Below are 20,861 nucleotides of genomic sequence, written 5' to 3' on the forward strand. Positions count from 1 at the left end.
TTATTCCTTTTCTTCCTCTTGCTCCTAGGAAGCTGCCTGCAGAGGGAGGCAGGAGATGTCACTATCCTTATTACTAAAAGCCGGCTTGCTTCCATCCTGTTATTATCCCTGGGTTTGCAAAACCCACAACGGCCGGCGCTTGGGTTTGGTCTTCTAGAAACCCATTGTTCAGGGTTCCTCCTCTGGTAGGGTTTCCTACGTTGGGCAGGAAGGAAGCCTTGCTAAGCAGCCCCCCGAGGAATTACAACCAACCGACTCCTTTTCGCCGCCGCGCTCTCAGCATACTAATTCTTGTCCAAAACGCAGGCGGGGAATCCGAGTCGGTTTAGGACCCAGCGGCGACGCCGGCTTGTCACACTCTGCACTGGGCGCGGATTCCCAGCCCAGTGAATGGAATAGATCAGGGGCGGAGGGGGAGCCGCGCTTTCCTTTCTATCTATGTATCCATCACGGGAAGGGCTATGATTATCATTATGTTTCTCTGTGTAGCCAATTGGGAGAGCGGTGCTGGCTCTGCCTCGTCCGTGAGGCGATAAAGGAGGAGGAGAGGGGCTCGTTTTGGAGAGGGGTTTTTTTTTTGTTCCTTAAGGCGATTGGGATTCAGGCTGGGCTTTGGGAAAGGGGGCGGGGACACTCCCCTCCTATCCCTCCCTCCCTCTTTCGGCGTCGCCTTTCCAGGAGAAACCATGGCATGACTGAAGGAGGATCCTCCAGCAGCAGCAGCCGCATTTTCAGTCTTCCATCCTGAGGCTGGATGGAAGGCTTGTGGAGGCACGAGGAGAGTCAGGAGGAGCTGCCGGGGAGGTGGCCTTTGGAAGCGGAGGGATGCTGAGCTGAGCCCGTCCTCCCTTCTCCTCCTTCCCAATGGCCAGCCGGCGGAGGAGCCTGGAGCTGGAGCACTTCGAGGAGCGCGACAAGAGGCACCACCACTCGTCCTCCTCGCACGGGCAGGGCCAGGCGGCGGGCCGGGGGCGGCGCGGCGGAGGGGGCAGCTCGACGTGCAGCAGCAGCTCGGGCGCCAAGGGCAACGGGCTCATCCCCAGCCCCGCGCACAGCGCCCACTGCAGCTTCTACCGCACGCGCACCTTGCAGGCCCTGGCCTCGGAGCGCAAGGCCAAGAAGGCGCGCTTCTACCGCAACGGGGACAAGTACTTCAAGGGCCTGGTCTACCCCATCTCCAGCGAGCGGTTCCGCTCCTTCGACGCCCTCCTGGCCGAGCTCACCCGCTCCCTCGCCGACAACGTCCACCTGCCCCAAGGCGTCCGCGCCATCTACACCGCCGACGGAGGGCGCAAGCTCGCCAGCCTCGAGGAGCTGGTGGATGGTAAGCAGGAGGAGGAGGCTCTCTCTTAGCCAGGGCCCTTTCCCAGCCATATATCCCAGAATATCAAGGCAGAAAATCCCATAGTATCTGCTTTGAACTGGGTTATCTCAGGTCCCTTCCACACAGTCATATAACCCAGAATATCAAGGCAAAAAATCCCACTGCATCTTCTTTTGAACCGGAATATATGGCAGTGGGGACTCAGATAACCCAGGGCCCTTCCACACAGCCCTATATCCCAGAATATCAGGGTAGAAAATTTCACAGTATCTGCTTTGAACTGGGCTATCTCAGGTCCCTTCCACACAGTCATATAACCCAGAATATCAAGGCAGAAAAGCCCACAGTATCTGCTTTGAACTGGGCTAACTGAGGGCTCTTCCACACAGCCCTATACCCCAGAGTATCAAGGCGGAAAACCCCACAATATCTGCTTTGAATTGGGTTATCTGAGGGCCATTCCCTACAGCCATATAACCCAGAATATCAAGGCAGAAAACCCCACTATATCCGCTTTGAACTGGGATATCTGGAGGCCCTTCCACACACTCACATAGCACTCAATATCAAGGCAAATCCCACTGCATCTTCTTTTGAACCGGAATATATGGCAGTGGGGACTCAGATAACCCAGGGCCTTTCACACAGCCCTATATCCCAGAATATCAAGGCAGAAAACCCCACATTATTTGCTTTGAGCTGGGTTATCAGTGGGCCCTTCCACACACTCACATAACCCTCAATATCAAGGTAAAAAATCCCACTGCATCTTCTTTTGAACTGGAATATATGGCAGTGGGGACTCAGATAACCCAGGGCCTTTCCACACAGCCGTATATCCCAGAATATCAAGGCAGAAAATCCCATAGTATCTGCTTTGAACTGGGTTATTTGAGGGCCGTTCTCCACAGCCATATAACCCAGAATATCAAGGCAGAAAACCCCACTATATCCGCTTTGAACTGGGATATCTAAGGGCCCTTCTACACAGCCCTATAACCCAGAATACCAAAGCAAGAAATCCCACAATATGTGCTTTGAGCTGGGTTATCTGAGGGACCGTCCACACAACCCTATATCCCAGAATATCAAGGCAGATAATCACATAGTATCTGCTTTGAACTGGGTTATCTCAGGGCCCTTCCACACAGTCATATAACCCAGAATATAAAGGCGGAAAACCCCACATTATCTGCTTTGAACTGGGTTATCAGTGGGCCCTTCCACACAGCCCCACATCCCAGAATGTCAAGGCAGAAAATCCCACATCTGAGTGTGGACTCAGATAATCCAATTCGAAGCAGATATTGTGGGATTTCCTGTCTTGATATTCTGGGATAGAGGACTGTGTGGAAGAGCCCTCAGTTCATATTTCTTCAATTCTAAAGCCCCTTCCACACTGCCATATACAATCCAGATTATCTGCAGATTACCTGAGAGCTCTTCCACTATATATCCTTCAATATCAAGGCAAACATCCCTACTACATCTGTTTTGAACTGAAAAATATGGCAGTGTGGACTCAGATAATCCAGAGATCCTGCAGGGCAGTTATAGATGCTGGGTAGTTGCAAATCTGGCAGTAGTATGTCCAGCACAAACATAATGCTTGGTCAAAATTTCAAGTCAGTATCCTCATTTGCATTGAAATAGTTGCAGTCTGAATATTGGTCAAAATGTGTCATGACACATTTTGATGCACACTTTGAGTCAACTTGTTTGACTGGATTTTGCATCCAAAATTCTAAAATTAATTTTACCAGAATCAGCAGAAAAAACTGTACAGGATTTCAATTTACTAGCCATTCTTATACATTTAGTTTCAATTTTATTAGATGCCAAAAATGACATATTGCTAAATGTCGAGGCACCCTTTAGATAAGGGAGTCTAGATCAGCAACTATTGCAGTTAGAGTCCTCAAATTTTGGGAAACATAGTTTAACACCTGACTGGCGCTAGATCTAAAATTTGAACAAAATTGGAGACATGGTGGGAACTTTTTAAAATTTTAGACCACTTGGAATGAAATGACCCCATACCCATGTTTTAGGCATGGGCCAGACTTCAGCCCTCTAGGTGTTTTGGACTTCAACTCTGACCATTCCTAACAGCCGGTAGGCTGTTAGGAATGGTGGGAGTGGGAGTCCAAAACTCCCAGAGGGCCAAAGTTTGCCCATGCCTGCAAACATAATGCTCACCATTTGGGGGCTAATTTCCCTTGCCCAAATGAGGGCTCGTGTTTTCCCCCCATTAAAATGTTTTATGAAATGATTTTCCTACAATTGTTTAGCAAAAGTAGTTTTGTGGAAATCTGTGACTAAAGATGACAGTCGCCGATAGGTTGTGCCCTTATTCCTTTACCCGCTAAAACTCAATAAAGTTTCCTCTAACTCATTTGATTTTTCTTTTGATAATGTGCCAACATACTATTGCCAACTACCTTGGGAAGTCAGACTTGGCCATGGTAGTCCTCGCTCTTGTTACATCTCGAATAGACTACTGCAATGTACTCTACATGGGGTTGCTTTTGAAAACTGTTCGGAAGCTCCAAATGGTCCAATGGGTGGCAGCCACATTCCTCACCAGAGTGGCATACAACCCCCCTGCTATGCCAGCTCCATTGACTGCCAATCTGCTACTGAGCACAATTCAAAGTGCTGTCCTTGGCCTATAAAGCCCTAAATGGTTCCAGCCCATCTTACCTGTCCGAATGTATCTCCCTCTATGAACCACCTTGGGGGTTAAGATCATCTGGGGAGGCCCTGCTCATGGTCCCACCTCCTTCACAGGCACGACTGGTGGGGATGAGAGACAGGGCCTTCTCAGTGGTGGCCCCTTGATTGTGGAACTCACTCCCCAGCAAAATTAGATCATCTCCCTCTTTGTCCTTTAGAAAGAAATTTTAAAAATGGATGTGGGACCAAGCCTTCGAAACAGTAATTTCTCAGTGCAATAAGTGAATATGGAATAATTCAATTCATGATTGGAATGGCTCCAGACTATGCCTTTGGATTGTGTGGTTTAAACTTTTTGGTTTTAATCTATACTGTTTTGTTTATTGTATGTATGTATATATAGCATCTAATTGCACCATTTTGTAATGCTGCTCTGAGTCCCCTTTGGGTTGAGAAGGGCAGGGTATAAATACACTTAATACATAAATAAATAATAAATATTATTACCAATATTAACACACACGTCCTTATTAAAAGGGGAAAATAAGCACAGATGTCAATATTTCAAAAAGGGCCAGTACCATGTTTCCTCAAATCTAATGCTCACCTATTTGGCTAGTACACTACCTTGCCAAAATTAGGGTGCACTTTAGATTGGCATCATACGGTCATCTTAATGCTGAGCCAAAGCCAAAGGGGAAGCTGCTTCAGGACCTGCACCTGGAGCCCCTATTTGAGGGATCTTGTTTCTACTTTAATGGCCACAGCTGAATGTTATTCCATCCTGGGATTTGTAGCTTCATGAGGCCTCCATATCCTTAGGCAGAGAAAGCTCAAGGCCTTGTAAAATTACAGCCCACGGAATTCCATTGCACTGAACCAAGGCAATTAAAGTGGATTCATTCTACAGCATCAATGTATACCAAGGTTTTCTCTTCTGTTTGCTGGAAGCTTTGGTGCCCTAACACTTTTGTTTGTAAAGAAAGAATTCTAAGCAGGCAAAAAATGTAATGGCAAATGACAAAGAGAGCACCTTTTGCCATTGCGCATTACATTTAGCAGTAAATCCTTTTTTGGTTTCAAAGTTTTGAAATTTGAGGTGTGCATGAGATTTGATGGTGCATTAGACTCAAGTAAATACAGGTAATAATTGTATTTTTATTTCTTATCCGCCTTACAACATAGCTAAAAATACATCATCATTATTATCATAAACATTATATCAAATACACTTATTAAAACGTTGTTCTGCAAAATACATATAGAGAACACAAAGTGTGTGTTTAAAATTCATGATAAAAACTGACTGGGTAAGCCTGCCAGAAGGTAGGCCTAATACTATAATACTCAATGCATAAGCAAGAGCTTTTCAAATATTTCATGTTGCTGACACACAGATTAGGCATGCCTCATTTCGTGACACAGGAATTCAATTTTACTAGCATACCAGAGGTTAAACCAACCCTCATAAGAGGTACAGACACATACATAAATTGATGGGGACATGACATATCTCATGAAAACCTTCCATTTATATATTTTTAAATATATTATCTATTGCTTATTTTGCAGACCCAGAAATTTCTTGTTAAATTTGCCATGAAAAATGGGCCTAATGCTATACTCCAGACATAAACCAGAGCTTTCCACATATTTCATGGTGGCAACACATGGTTTATGCATGCATCATTTTGCAGCACAGTACTTCAGTTTTACTAGCAAACCAGAGGTTAAATCAATCCCCTATAGGAGATATGGACACATATCTAAATGGGTAGGGACACAACATATCTCGTATCATTTATAAATGATAAATAAATATAATTCATTGTTTATTTGCGCAACATACTGCAGCCAACACATTGTGTTACACACGCAGTTTGGAAAGCTTTGCAGTTAACCAGCAGCCAGATGCCAGATAAATGTATTTTCTGGTTGCTTGAAATTTACTTTGAAAATTATATTCCATACTATGTTGCACCATAAACGAAAGCTTTCCTATACAGTGCAGCCGACACACTAACATTTGGAAACATCTGCCATAAACTCTGTATCGATTTGATACTGAAATTTAGTCATTAGAAGCAAATTAAGACAAATAAAAACAATATTATCAGTCTAACACTCTTTTAGTGTATTATAAAAGGTAAAGGTTTCCCCTGACATTAAGTCCAGTCGTGACCGACTCTGGGGGTTAGTGCTCATCTCCATTTCTAAGCCGAAGAGCCGGCGTTGTCCATAGACACCTCCAAGGTCATGTGGCCGGCATGACTGCATGGAGCGCCGTTACCTCCCCGCCAGAGCGGTACCTATTGATCTACTCATATTTGCATGTTTTCGAACTGCTAGGTTGGCAGGAGCTGGGACTAACAGCGGGCACTCATTCCGCTCCCGGGATTTGAACCTGGCACCTTTTGGTCCGCAAGTTCAGCAGTTCAGTGCTTTAACACACTGTTCCACCAGGGGCCCTTAGTGTATTATACATGTATTTTAATTTTTCCTTAAATTATTATTTCTTCAATGCTGGTTGCTTGATCTCTGGTTAACTGAACCCACTTACACACAGCTGAATAAAATCCCACATTTTCTGCTTTGAACTGGGAATATATGACAATGTGGACTCAGATAACCCAGTTCAAAGCAGATATTGTGGAATTTTCTGCCTTGATATACTGGGTTATATGGCTGTGTGGAAAGGCCCTGAGAATATACTGTATAGCTCTACCTTCATCTGTCTACAGGTTTAGTATCCCTTATCCAAAATGCTTTTGAACAGAAGTTGTTTGGATTTAAAAATGTATTTGGAATAGCTGTATTTGCATATATGTAAATAATAGGAGATCTTGGAAATTGGGATCAAGTCTAAACAAAATTTGTTTTTTGTTTTGTATACATCTTATACACATAGCCCAAAGGTAATTGTATACAATATAAAATTACAATGTTTCATTATGCATGAAATAAAGTTTATGTACAGTGAACCATCACAAAGCACAAAGGTGTCATTGTCTCAGCCACCCATATCAGAAATTTTGGATTTTGCAGTATTATATTTCTTCAATTCGCAGGTGCATCTCTAAAAAAGATTATTTTACTGCAAAGATTTTCATGTGTGGGTAGCCGTGGTGGTCTGTTGAAACACCAACTAAGTGTCTTGTGGGAACCTAAAAGATTAACAACTTTAATGTGGCATAGGTTTTCACAGACTGTATCTACTTTCTGTTGCAGCTAATGAAGAGGCCTGCAGTACACAAAACTAGTTCTAAATAGCCTATGCACTCAATAGGGATGGTAGTGGCAGCTCATCCTTTAGTTATCATGAAAGGCATATTCCTCTTGCATTTACCAAGGGCCTCTACTGTCTTGCAGCTGTCACAAGGCTCTTTGCTGCTCTTACCTGAAAGGTTCTTCGAAACCCAGCTAAGCTGGATAAGCCTAGAAAGTATGCAACCTTCTAGTGAGCCCTGGTGTTTCCATTGGATCAGGATAATGCATGAAACTTAAAATGCGGTTACAGTCTCAACATTATACACAGTCTTGTGATCTAAAGTCTGGATTCTCAGATGTTTAGGAAGTAATTATGTTTATGCTGTAAAAGTCAGTGTTTTAGCCCAAGATGTTTTGCTGCCTAAGACGGAGGAGCTAATTGTACTTCTCATTCACTCACTCATCTTAAGATACTTAATACCCAAAGATCAGTTTTAGGCTTTACAAAGTACCATGTGTCTTTCCCTGCAATAATAATGAAATAACAATTCAAATGACTGTTAATACCATTTCTTGACACCTCAAACCTACTGCTAATAGTGGTTATCTCACTATGTCAAATGGTTGATCCAGGCCTGTCGGAGAATAATATATGAATTGTAAAAGTGGACCAGTGTTGGTTGCTGATTTAAGTAAAATATGAACTTTCATAAATTTTCAGAAAAAAACTGATACTTCAGTTTTGCCTATGGCAGAGTTGCAGGTTCAAAATCATGTTATCAAACTATAATCCAGCTCCATAATTACATTTTCTTTATTTTGTTTGCACACTGAGTTGGACCTTACATGGGCCAATGAGAGGAGAGCCAGTTTGAGAAAACTTTTGAGTAAAATCTAGCAAAACCATATTTTCTGCCAGACTACCATAATGTTACTTAGCACAGAGTCCATAAACCTAATATCTTGGTGCATTCTCATTCTTCTGCCCCATGAAGATGGAACTTCATAATAATGCATTAAAGCTTGTGTATATTTTGATTCCAAAACTGGCCTATGTTTTGCTTCCAGAACAGATTGGGGTGCCAATATCCAATATCTCAATATTGGGTATTGAGATTAAAATGTGTTACCTGCCTTCTGATCTCCCCCACCCTCTCTCTATATATATCCCTTGAATCTTGGGAACTTTGTGAAAGCAGTATTAAAGATGGCCAAGCTTTAAACATATAAACAGATGGATTTTGCAACACCCTTACAAAGGCAAATCTTTTCAGGATATACATTACCCAAAGAACAAAAACTTTGAAACTGTCTTTTGACAACAGGTTGGTTGAGAGATCAGTAACAGTGTGTCTCTGTCTCTTATTTTTGATTACTGTATCTATAATGATCTGTAAGTAGATCCAGTGTAGTGCAGTGGTTTGAGCATTTGACTACAACTCTATAGAGACCAGGATCTGAATTTCTGCTAAGCTATAAAAACACACTGGGTGACCTTGAGCAGGTCCACATTCAATCTCAGAGGGAGGTAAAGGTATCTATGTTGTGTGTGTTTGAGTGTGTGTGTTTGTGTGTTGGAATGTATCTCCTACAGGTACAAAGTTCTTTACTGTCATTTTGACTTGCTGATGGAAAGAGAGAAAGGAAAGGGCCATCTTGGCCTCCTTAGGTAAGAAGTCCCAAAATCTGGAAGGTCATAACACCAGGAAGGTCACAACACAGACAAGGTGCTTCCATGTGAACAACCATATAACATTATCTAATCCACTGATGCAATTAAAAGGCAAATGCTCCAAAATGTTTGTGACGTACTCCACAGTGCCAAATATGCATGTTCAGGTACTTTTAAAGACAGAGTCAGTGTCTTCACATCAGATTTCACTACTATTAATGAGAAATATCAACAAAAGTCTTCGTGGCAACCTAAAGGCTACTGTTTTTTATGGCAAAAGCATTCATGGATCCCAAAGATAATTTCATCAGATATATGAGCTAATCCATCTAGGAAATTTACTTTTGTGTATAGTGGAGCTGTGATGTAAGAGATTTAGTCTATGGCAATTCTGTGTAGCATATATGCAAGATAAGAGAAGTAATCATTTAGATTTAGTATATTTATTTAAGGTTTCTGTAAAATTAGAAAATTCCTTCTTGAATTGTATTCAGGACATAATCTTTCCAGTGTTATAATGTTTTGTAAGATTTTTTTTTTTAAAAAAAACCCTATATACTCAGTTATGTTCCAACAGCAAAACATCTGAATAACTTTATCCTAATGCTAGTGTTCTCTAAACACTTAATCTCAGCTTTGAATTATGTAATTCCTGATTCTGAAAAACAACAAAATAGGATGAGATTAAAACTGTATTTACATGTTTATTATGTAGGTGCATCTGTCCGAAGTTGGAAGTGAGTGAATTGCATGATTTAACTATTAAACTATTCTTTGCAAGCCTGTTTAAAATATATAGCTATGGCTGGAATCCCCTTGGTTAGTCCTAAAGTAGGTCTATTTAATCATTTGTAGAATAGTGAGTGAGCACATAGATAAATAAAACTGATTCAATGACTCTGGTCCAGTTGGGACTAGCCATTGGATTTAGTTCTTGTGTTCTGAGAGCATACAGATAATTTGATTTTAAAATGTTAAAAAGGCTACAAAAGCAATACAGTCACAATCAACCTACAGGGCTAAACATGACATACCATTCTGCCATAACATTCTTTCTTTTAGAGACGTTGCAGCGGTGGTGTTCTTGTTGTGAGCCTCCAAGTCATTTCCAATTTATGGCGACCATAAGGTGAACCTATCATGGGGTTGTTTTGGCAAGATTTTATCTAACCGGGATTGCTTGTGCCTTCTTCTGAGACTGAGAACATATGATTTGGCCAACGTCACCTAGTGGGTTTCTCTGGCTGAGCAGGAATTCAAATCCCAGTGCCCTACTAGTCTAACACTTACCACATATTATCTTGAATCTGCATAACAAGGTAAGCATCTAAGGGCCTTTTCAGACAGGTCCAATATTCCAGGGCCTAATCCCAGGTTTTCTGCTTTAAACTGAATTATATGAGTCCGGACTGCCAGATAATCTGGGATAACAGAAAACCTGGGATCAGATCCCGGGATATAGGGCTTGTCTGGAAGGGTCCTTGCTGTTAAAGGACAAGGAACCTCCTTTTGCCCAGGGGCTGAATTCAGTTTCAGAAAAGATTTAGAGGAGGGACTGAATTCAGGTGATCCAGAGGGCCAAAGGCAAAAGGCTGATACTAGGAAAAGCAGCGTATATTAAGACACTGTTATTATTTCTGCTACTGCTGTTTTTGTATGCCTTCAAGTTGACTCTGACTTATGATCACTCTATTCTAGGGTTTTCTTGGCAAGATTTATCCAAGAGAGATTTACCATCCCCTTCATCTTATGCTGAGACAGTGTAACTAGTCCAAGATCATCCAGCGATTCCATGGCTGAGGGGATTTGAACCCTTGACTCCTAGTTTATTTCTCAAATCTCTACACCACATTGGGTCAATATGATTTAGGAGACTCATTTCAACTCTTCAGATTTTGGAGAGGGGAATATATAATACAGGGAATTTCCTGAAGTCACATGGTGATCAGGCTAAATTCAAGCACACTTGAATTTGAGATGTAAAGTATATACATTTTCTCATTCTGAACAATAAAAAAAAATTCTCAATCCTTTGAGACATGCTCCTACAAAAATTCTCAAAGGTTTTGTGCTCCCATCTTTGATGTGCCATCAAACTTGTGTGAAAAAATGCCATGAAACACAAGAAGCAGAAAAACAATCAAAGACTCTTGTAAACTTTAAAATCTTTTATTCATGTGTTTGAGAATAAAATAAGGAAATATATACATCATTCAGACTCCTTCCCACAATATCTGATTTGAATTGGAATATATGGCAGTGTAGACTCAGATACCCAATTCAAAGCAAATATTGTGGGGTTTTCTGCCTTGAAATTATGGTTATATGGCTGTGTGGAAGGGCTCTAATTTACAGGAGCTGAGATTTCCCTATCCCTGTTAGACACCTATATATTTATATGTCATTTTTCATTACAGCAGTATAATATATTTAAATAAAAGTAGAAGTCCAATATAATTTACTTCAATGATTGCAATGATATAAAATATAATTATTTTTCTTGATTAAATTGAACATATTACAATTAGAAATGTGTGATTACAAACCTTGTTGATGCTGTGTACCTTCAAAATGTTTCAGATGTTTCACAGGGTTTTCTCAGCAAAATTTGTCTTTATGTGAGTGAGCAGGGATTTGAACTCTGGTCTCTGGAATCATACCCTAATGCTCAAACCACTAAACTCTGCTGGCTTTTAGTAATAAATCTGCTAAGATGGAAAGTTATCAGCTATAATTCCACATCATATGTATTGGTCATAGCACTGTGTATATTCTCTCAAACTTGGTTTGATTTAATATTGATTCTTGGACCTTCAAATATATTATTATTGTTATTGTTATTGTTATTATTCTATCCTCTAAATGTTTCTCTCCTGAAGATTATGCGTGGAATGCTGCAAACTCCACTGCTACAAATTCCCAAATTATCAAGGAGTTTCAGTAAATTTAAAATTTGTTATGTTGGTTTTATTTATCATTCACTAGATCTATCATTTATCCGTAGACTTGAAATCAATAATAAAACCAAATGGATGGACGGGTGCCATTTAAACTGACATACTGGTATGCCATATGGAAATTTTTCCTTGCTCTAATGAGATGAGAAGTAGAACTGTGGAGCATTGTTTCATCTTTTAAAAAGAAAGGGTCAGACTAATGCTCATTAGTCAAGAGTAGGGAGGAGAAAACTTTGTGACCAATTACCAACTAATTGAAAGATTATGGCCTGATGTCATTAACTAACTGTTTAAATGGCGGCAGCCCATATTCAGTCATAATGTAAACTTCTGTAGTGGTCAGAAAATAACCAAATGCTATTACAAGCCATGATAAGTCTTTATTTTTGTTTTGTGGTGGGCAAAACTTTATTACCATCTCAGAAAGAAACCATGAGATGAATCCTTTTTGAAATCACAAAGAATTGAGTGTTTCAAATGTCATTAAAGACATTTTAGGATAATACTCAGTAGTGAGCAGAGTGGCCAAGCAAACCACAGGTCTTCCATCTGCGGTTTATTTGTCACCCAATCCAACTGGGAATTCTGTCCAAAATTCTGTGTTTCCACTGTTATAATTGAGATGATGATCAGATAGATGGAGGCAAAAATAGCGACAGCAAGAAAAAGGTGCCGGGGATGGTCCAGAGGAAAGGAACAAAATGACAATAGCAATGGAAGTGAAGGCAACTGGCTTCACTCAAATGCCTTCCTTCCGAGGGGAGTTAAAGTGGAGCCCAAGACCCATTGGAAGAAATAACCGATAGTGTATCTACACTGTAGAATTAATGGAGTTTCACACCACTGTACCTGCCATGGCATAATGCAACAAACTACAAATCCTGGGATTTGTAATTTGATGAGATACCAGCTCTTTTTGGCAGAGAAGGTGAAAGACCTTATAGAAATACAGCTCACATTATTCCACAGTTGAGCCATGATAGTTCAAAAGGTGCCAAGCCACCTTCATTCTACCGTGTAGATGCATCCTCAGTCAGATACTTTCCATAGTGCTTTGGATTTGTGGATCCCAATGCCCCACCTTGCAGCTAGATATTTGATAAATAGGCATATCAGGGAGAGTAACCTCCTAAATATGTAAATTTAGTTTAAACATCATTTAGATTACCGTTAGGAATGTGTTTGAGTATCATTATTATAACATACCTTCCTGAGACTTCTGTTACCACTATTTCTTAGGCCTGTTTGTGTAGTGAAGTTATTAAAAACCCAGATGACAGGGAAACATAATACTGTATAATCACTGTTACAAAATACGTGCCATTTTCATTTGTGTGGCATTTAACTGTCACATTTTTTAAATCTATAACTGTTTCATATCCCTGCCTTCAAACAATTTCCTACATGTGGTGACGCTATCACGGGGCTTTCTTAGAAAGGTTTTGTTCAGGGAGTTGGAGGAGAAAGTGAAGTTCAGAAAGTGTGATTCGTCCAATGTGACTAAGTGGGTTTTCATGGCTGAATGGGGATTTGAACCCTGGTCATGCCGACATTCTAACCATTCTACTATGCTGGTTCTCTTTATTATATCCTTGGGTGCTAATTTTATTTTGGTCAAGTACCCAAATAGTTAGGTGTCCACAGTTATTTGTATCACATGGATATGAAAGGCAAACTAGGTTTCATGTCTAGGTCACTTATTTTCAATATTAAGAAAGCGAAACATTTGGAGAAGTTCGTTTAGTTATATGATGTGGGATATTGTTCATTGCAAGCTATTTTAGTGGGATTTATCAGAGCTACCTTTACTGTTAGACAGATTGAAACATATGCTGGAACCAACAATAATCGCTTTCTGACTGTTTTACCTTTGTGGGATGATAGAGGTGTACATGCTCATGTATGTCTTGGACTGCTAAACTAACTTGCTACCTAAGGGAGATTGTTTTTATTGAAATAAGATTTGGCTGCCACTCTACTCCCTCTTGTGTGTCTTGGATGGCAGTTTGTCTTAGTTCAACACTGGGTACAACATTGTGGCTAGCTGAGATTTTGTACTAATATCTTGGACTGTTGTAAAACATTGGGGTTTTTTATTGTGTCAGAAGCTAATTTAGAATATACTGCAAGTCGCTTCTGGTGTGAGTGAATCGGCCGTCTACAAAGATGTTACCCAGGGGACGCTAGGATTTGTTACCATCCTGTGAGAAGCTTCTCTCATGTACCTGCATGAGAAGCTGGGGCTGACAGATGGGACCTCACCCCATCTTCCAGATTCGAACCGCCGACCTTAAGGTCTTCAAGTTAGCAGTTCAGCCTGCACAAGGGTTTAACCTATTGCGCCACTGCGGCTCGCTAAAACATTAGAATCTCCAGGAAAATCGAATTTCACAATTTAATATGGTGCATATTTCTACTTTATAACAATACCTAAGTGATAACTGTATAAAGTGTTCTCTTTTAAAATTGCATTTTTTTCAGATTAGAATATCATTTCAAAATGGGAAATGAAATGGCAACTTTGAGAAGTCAACTGTGAAATCAGAACTGCACTCGTTTAAGCAATTGATTAATAAATGTAAATCCAACCAGAAAGAATAGTTGCTGTTTGAATAAACTGCTGGCAATGCCCAAATATCCTAAAGGCAACAGATTCTGTCTGATCCTGGAAACTAAGCAGGGTCAACCCTCATTAGTGCTTGGGTGAGACACTGCCAATGAATAACAGGGGCTCTATTTCAAAAGAAGAAACTGGTAAAGCCTCCTCTGAGTATTCCTTACTTAAGAAAATGCTGTAAAATTCATGAGGTCACCATAAGTTGACAGGCAACTTGAAGGCGGCACATTCACACACTGTAAGAAAAACCTTTTACTTTTCAATGTGGATCATAATTAAAAGTGAAAGCTTTTGTATTTTGCAGCTGGATAGCATCAAATGTCTACTGAAGTCATTTACACATGCTTATGTCTACAGTGTGTTCGTCTTTATGGTGCCTTAAGTCACTCTTGCTTTCGTCTTAAGGTTTCTCCTAATCATGGCAAACATATTTCATTGTGTCATTTTAGGAACAGCATAAATTATTTTGAGAAATTGTAGTGTACTTTATGTTTATGTAAGTGAAATGTACAATACTTTAGGTAGCAGGGCAAATAAAATGAACCAATCAAAAGTTTTAACTCTTAGGGCACCCAGTTTAGATTTCTTGTAACACACAATGCTGTCTGAGACTACAATCATCCTACCGACTACCGATTAATATTAGTATTATTTATTATATTATTTTTATATTCCACATTTTTTCCAAACAGCTTGAGTAAGGCTAAGACAAGATTATTCATTAGACTATAATCCTGTCAGTATCTCACTGCCTGTGATTATTGGTCTAGTGAAAAGTCATCTAGTGAGTTGTGAGTTGTAAAGATGAAAAGGAATTGGAAGTTGTGTGTCCTTTATAGTAGTTCTCCAGTTTGACCACTGCATGATTCCTTACCTAAACTATGGCATGGCTTGATCACTTCAAAAGAATGCATCAGATCTCAGGCTTCACACATTTAGAAGGCTTGAATCATTCTGAGATACATACAAGCCATGAGATACCTACAGAATTGTAGCATAATGAATATATGTACCAGATCACTTCAAGTTGGCTCTAACCAGAAGATACTGGGGAAGCAATTTGTTCCAGTCACATGGAGAGGAGAGATAACTTCTGTAAGGAATGTTTTCAGTTAGAAATTGTTATCATAATTAAGAAAAAGTACTTTGGGAAAAGCAGCTGTGTTAATATATGGTTGTGATGGAACACTATTCAGGTGGAACCTCTGGTTCCAGCTAAGAGGCTTCTATCGCTGATCTCGCCCTTTGAAGATCCTTCCTCAATCTGGTATTCAGACCTCAATGTGACCTCTTTGTGTTGGTCAGTGAGTTTAGTGTGGTAAAGTCAGGGCTGGTCCTAGATATTTTTCAAGTGTAAGCAAATAGTATTTTGCCCCCCCCCCAACCAATCAGTGAAAACTAAAAGGTAGAAAGTAAAGGTGAGTAGAATATATATACGTGTGTGTAATACACACACACACATACACACAAGGAGAGAGGCACATATGGTCCCTGCATATGTGTTTGTACGTGTGTGTGTGTATACACACACATATATATCTTATATATACATAAGATATATGGAGAATATGTGGCAAGGTAGATAGATAGGTAGGGAGCCACAGGGGAGGAACCTTCCCGGGAGCAGGGAATAATAATAATAATAATAATAATAATAATAATAATAATAATAATAATTCATCCCAACAAAGGATTCCCCCAGACAGGAAGCAGCCAAGCTTTGAAGCTGAAAGGCTATTCAGTGCTAATCAAGATGGGCAATTGAAACATTCACATCTCCCTCCAATAGACAAGAGTTCTTTCTTTCTCCCACCCTGGACATCATTCCACAGATATATAAACCCCACTTTGCCTAGTTTCCGACAGACCTCACAACCTCTGAGGATACCTGCCATAGATGCAGGCAAAATTTCAGGAGAGAATGCTTCTGGAACATAGCCATACAGCCCAGAAAGCTCACAGCAACCCACTTGTCTTTACCGTATTACACAAATGTAATGTGCACCTCAATTTTGTCATAGTCATTTAAGCAAAAAAGGTGTGGCTGAGATTGATGTAAATATGGTAGTTTTAGCCTTCTTATTCAGATAGAAGTTTGACTAGGGCTACAGTAACTAGACTTCGGCATTTTGGAGAATATGCTCAGCATGATAACTATGGTCCTTGCACTCTGTTGAGCATGAGAATGATCATCAGACCTTCTTTTCAACTTCTGACAACTCTGATAGCAAGGCTGGGGTGACTTACTAGAAGTGGAGACAAAGTTAGTAGATGTGGGAGAAATGTCAGTATTTTAAAAACTCTTAAAATCAGGACAGTAAACAAAGAACACCACTCAGAAAACAGAGGAATTCCAGACAGGAAACAATCAGAGCCAGCTAACACCTCCCAACAAAGGATTATCCCAGGCAGAAAGCAGCCAGGCTTTGAAGCTGCAAGGCTATTTAAAGCTAATCAAGGTGGCCAGTTGCAACATTCACACCTGCCTTCAACAGACAAGAGTTCTTTCTTTCTCCCACCCTGGACATCATTCCACAGAAATATAAACCCCAGTTGCCTAGTTTCCAAGAGACCTCACAACCTCTGAGGATGCCTGCCATAGATGCAGGCGAAATACCAGGAGGGAATGCTTCTGGAACATAGCCATACAGCCCGGAAAACACAAATGTCCACAAGGACTCTAAGGTCTTTTTCACACATACTGCTGTGGAGCCAGGCATCCCCTGGGATCCCTTTCCGCACTTTATTGCCTCCAGCACCCCATCTTCAAGCCTTCCCTTCCTATGAAGCCCAATGACCTCTCTTCCCAAAGGGGAACCCAGCATTCAATGGTTTCTTGACGGGGTGGAGGCTGCACGTGGGAAGAAAGGGAATCTTGGGGTCCTAACTTTTTTGGGAGGGGGAGGCAGGCTCCTCAGGCCCTCTCGCCTCCTGGAAAAGTGGCAGGGATTTCTTGCAGAGAGACGGGGATTTGGGGGGGGGGGGCTTCTGTGTCCTCCATCCCAGCTTGGTGGCTCATGCCTTTGCAGCTTATGAGAGAGAGGCGGGGGGCATTGGAAGAGGGGGAGGAGGCAGGAGGGGGCCAGGGAGAGAGAGAGAAGAGGGGGGCTGTGTGTGTGCCTGCATGGGAGGGGGGAGAGGAAGGAAGTAAATAGCCTGCCACTGGCCGCCAACCTCAGCTTCCCTTCTCTGCTGCGTCTCCCTCCAAAGCCTACTCCACACCGTTGCCCCAAGAACATGAGTGACCTTTCTTCCCTTTGCTGTATTATTTCTTTCCTCCCTTCCCCATCTTCTTTCCTTCTCTCTCTCTAAGCAGCACTTCTGGGGTCCCACTTTCCAAGGCTTCCCTTGGCTTGAGCCTAAACCCACAGGCATCCTTGTCCCCCTCCACCTGTAGCTGTGACTCCATTTCTTGGCAGGTCTTTAAGTTTTTTGGGGGAAGACAGATGGGACCCCTCTTTTTTGCACCTCTCCTCTCCGCATCCAGTCCCCTCCCTCCTTCCTTCCTTTCCTTTCCTAGTCTCTTTCCCTTCTTTCCCCCGCCAACCACACTGTGCGCAATTTCTGACCTTCCCCAAGGAGAGCACCTTGAGAGTGGCATCTAGAGGTCCCGAAGTGAATTTGTCCGGTCTGGCCGCATGGAGAAGTTAAGTTGGGGGCAAGTGGGGACTCTGGCTCAGGATGTGGGGCTTGGCGCTTTCTCTGTCTTTTCCCCATAGGGTCCCCACCACTCTCTCCTCCTTGCTTCCTCGTTTCTCCCTGCCCTGAAGCGGCGCAGTGAGAGCTGGCTGTGGTTCAGTCCCCGCCATTGCGCTTTCCCTCCTCCTATCTTTCTTCTCCTTCTCCTCCCAGCTTCATGTGGGTGGAGCTGCAGTTTAGGTGGCAGAAGGCCTCGCTGTCAATGTAGGAGGCAGTGGAGCCTGAGGGTGCCTCCTAGAGGATCGTGCCTTCCACAAAGGCATAGTTTGCGTATAGCTTGGGCCACCTCTGGGTAAAGTGCAACTGTTTTGCTTGTTAATTATTAAATTATAAACATTGAGAGAGAGGGATAAGACTAGAAAAGATTTTTGCATGACAAAGAAATGAAAAATCTAAACTCTTTAACAGACAAGACTCTGTCTGTCCCCAAATTAGCTATATCTACCCAAACTTGGCCAGCTGCTCACTTCACAAAATGACACTGCTTTGAAGTTCACTTTGATTCTGTACCTTCAGAAATACTTGTTCTGTTTCTATGTTAATACACAAAGACACAACACTCCATTTTTTCCTATAAAAAGAAACAAATCCTATTAAAAGATGCCCTTCATCTGGTCCTTAGAAATATTTCAGAAAGTATTCTCAAGGACATGTCTCCATTTCATTATTATTCACCTAGGACAGCAGAACTTTATACCATTTCCCTGCCAAATACTGTTGGTTTCTGTAATTATTTAGGTATCCTGACAGTTTGTCCCCATTTTCATTACTTTGATTAATGTAAACATTGTCCAAGAAACTTTAGTTTTGCACAAGAGACTGAACAGGGGCTCCCTAGAAAGCAATCAGATGAAGATGCTGCCAAATTAAGATGCTTCGAGCCTTTTAAAAAAGTAAAATGCATCAAATAAACTAAATTACATACTAAGCAACATACTATCCTATTCCTCACATACTTCAAATCTTCCAGAATAAAGGAATTAAGACAATTAAGGTATTAAAGTATATTTTTAAATTAAATAACCTCAATATACACGTGATCTTTGGGTCTGGGAAAGAGAGTCTGGTACTTGGGTTATACCTACATCTTCTACATACGTAACTTAGATATGATTGTGTTTTCAAGTGATGCTTTGCCTCACCGCATCACCATGTGATGGTATGTTACGATGAGGCAGCATGTTAACAGAGATGGAAACCGGCAAGAATAACAAGCTAAGATTACGCTCTATTTAAAGTAGGTCTGAATAGAACCATGTCTTGTTCATACCGATAGTCAATCCTTGGTACTATAGTTGTACATGTTTTTTCTTGGGAATGAGATGCAAAGCTGGTTTCCAAATGATTGTGTTACTAGAATGTGGGCACGCTGCCATTGGCAACTTTCACTCTTCATCATAAGATGCTTCTAACATTTAATTCTGTGGCAGATGGCTCTTATGATATTTTTGACAAGAAAACTCCTAGTGTTAGTGTCAGTATCATTTCTCCTGACAAATCAGATGCATTATTGTCATTTAGGACTGCTGCCACTTCTTTTTTTTCTCTCCCTTTCAAAAAGCTATAATAACCATGTGTTAAATCTAATCTTTGCTTAATAAAGTAACAATGAGAAATCTGAATGCATGAATAAAATGCAACAAAAGAGTTCATAAATAATTGTTTATAACTTCTTTACTTTGAAAATCTGGGATACTCATCTATCAGTGGCTGAGATCTCCTTAGGCTGGATCTACATTGCCATATTATGTAGTTTGAATCTGCATTATATGGTCAGTGCACACTGATATCATGCAGTTCAACTGATTCAAAATGCATTATTTGGCAATGTAGGGCCAGCCATACATTGGGAGAATTGACCAGTAAACAGGAGGGAAAAAATTAAGATTTTATGACATCTTAACATTGATTTGTTTGTCAGTAATTCTATCTCTGAATATAATAATAACAACTTTATAACAACAACAACTTTAGTTTTGTATCCCACCTCTATCTCCCCGAAGGGACTCAGGGTGGCTTACATAGGGAGAAGCCCAATCAGCAAACAGTAGAGTCTTGCTTATCCGACATAAACGGGCCGGCAGAAAGTTGGATATGCAAAAATGTTGGATAATAAGGAGGGATTAAGGAAAAACCTATTAAACATCAAATAACTTTTATGATTTTACAAATTAAGTACCAAAATATCATGTTTTACAACAAATCAACAGAAAAAGCAGTTCAATGCATGGTAATGTTACATAGTAATTACTGTATTTATGAATTTAGCACCAAAACGTCACAATGTGTTGAAAACATTGACTACAAAAACATTGACTACTAAATGGATAATACAGAACGTTGGATGAGAGAAGGTTGGATAAGCGAGACTCTATTGTAGTTAAAATGTAACAACATTAAACTTCATAAACAGCATCATAAAAATATAAACCAAACAACAATATGGCATGGTATAAAACAGCCGTCAACAACTAATAATAAAATAATAATAAAAAGCTCTGTCAAAATATCTAAATGGGAAACATGCATGTTTTAGATATCAGATGTCTAACATCTAACATAATTCTGCCCAAATTCTTCAGCAATATGGCACAAATTCCTTCAGGGTAGACCGGCTGTTAACAGATGGTACTTAACACCAACATGTCACCTTGTTCCATAGTGTGAATATTTGTGCATGTTACTTTGGAGGCTTCCTATAATTTCAAT

The 20,861-nt window shown here is 40.8% G+C and overlaps 1 protein-coding gene across 6 annotated transcripts in view; it reads left to right on the top strand.

Moving 5' to 3' along the window:
• The first annotated feature begins 433 nt into the window (after window positions 1-433).
• The window catches only part of dclk2 (doublecortin like kinase 2), a 113,316-nt gene continuing 92,888 nt past the window's right edge, over window positions 434-20,861 (top strand). For all 6 annotated transcript variants that reach the window (XR_010006311.1, XR_010006312.1, XM_062981067.1 and 3 more), the window contains exon 1: window positions 434-1,324. Coding sequence is in view for 4 of the 6 variants with exons in the window: in XM_062981067.1 (XP_062837137.1) it covers window positions 865-1,324 (460 nt within the window). In the remaining 2 variants the exon portion in view is untranslated. The remainder of the gene's footprint in view (window positions 1,325-20,861) is intronic.

The sequence above is a fragment of the Anolis carolinensis genome, chromosome 5, assembly GCF_035594765.1.
Source record: "Anolis carolinensis isolate JA03-04 chromosome 5, rAnoCar3.1.pri, whole genome shotgun sequence".
Taxonomy (NCBI): Eukaryota; Metazoa; Chordata; class Lepidosauria; order Squamata; family Dactyloidae; genus Anolis; species Anolis carolinensis.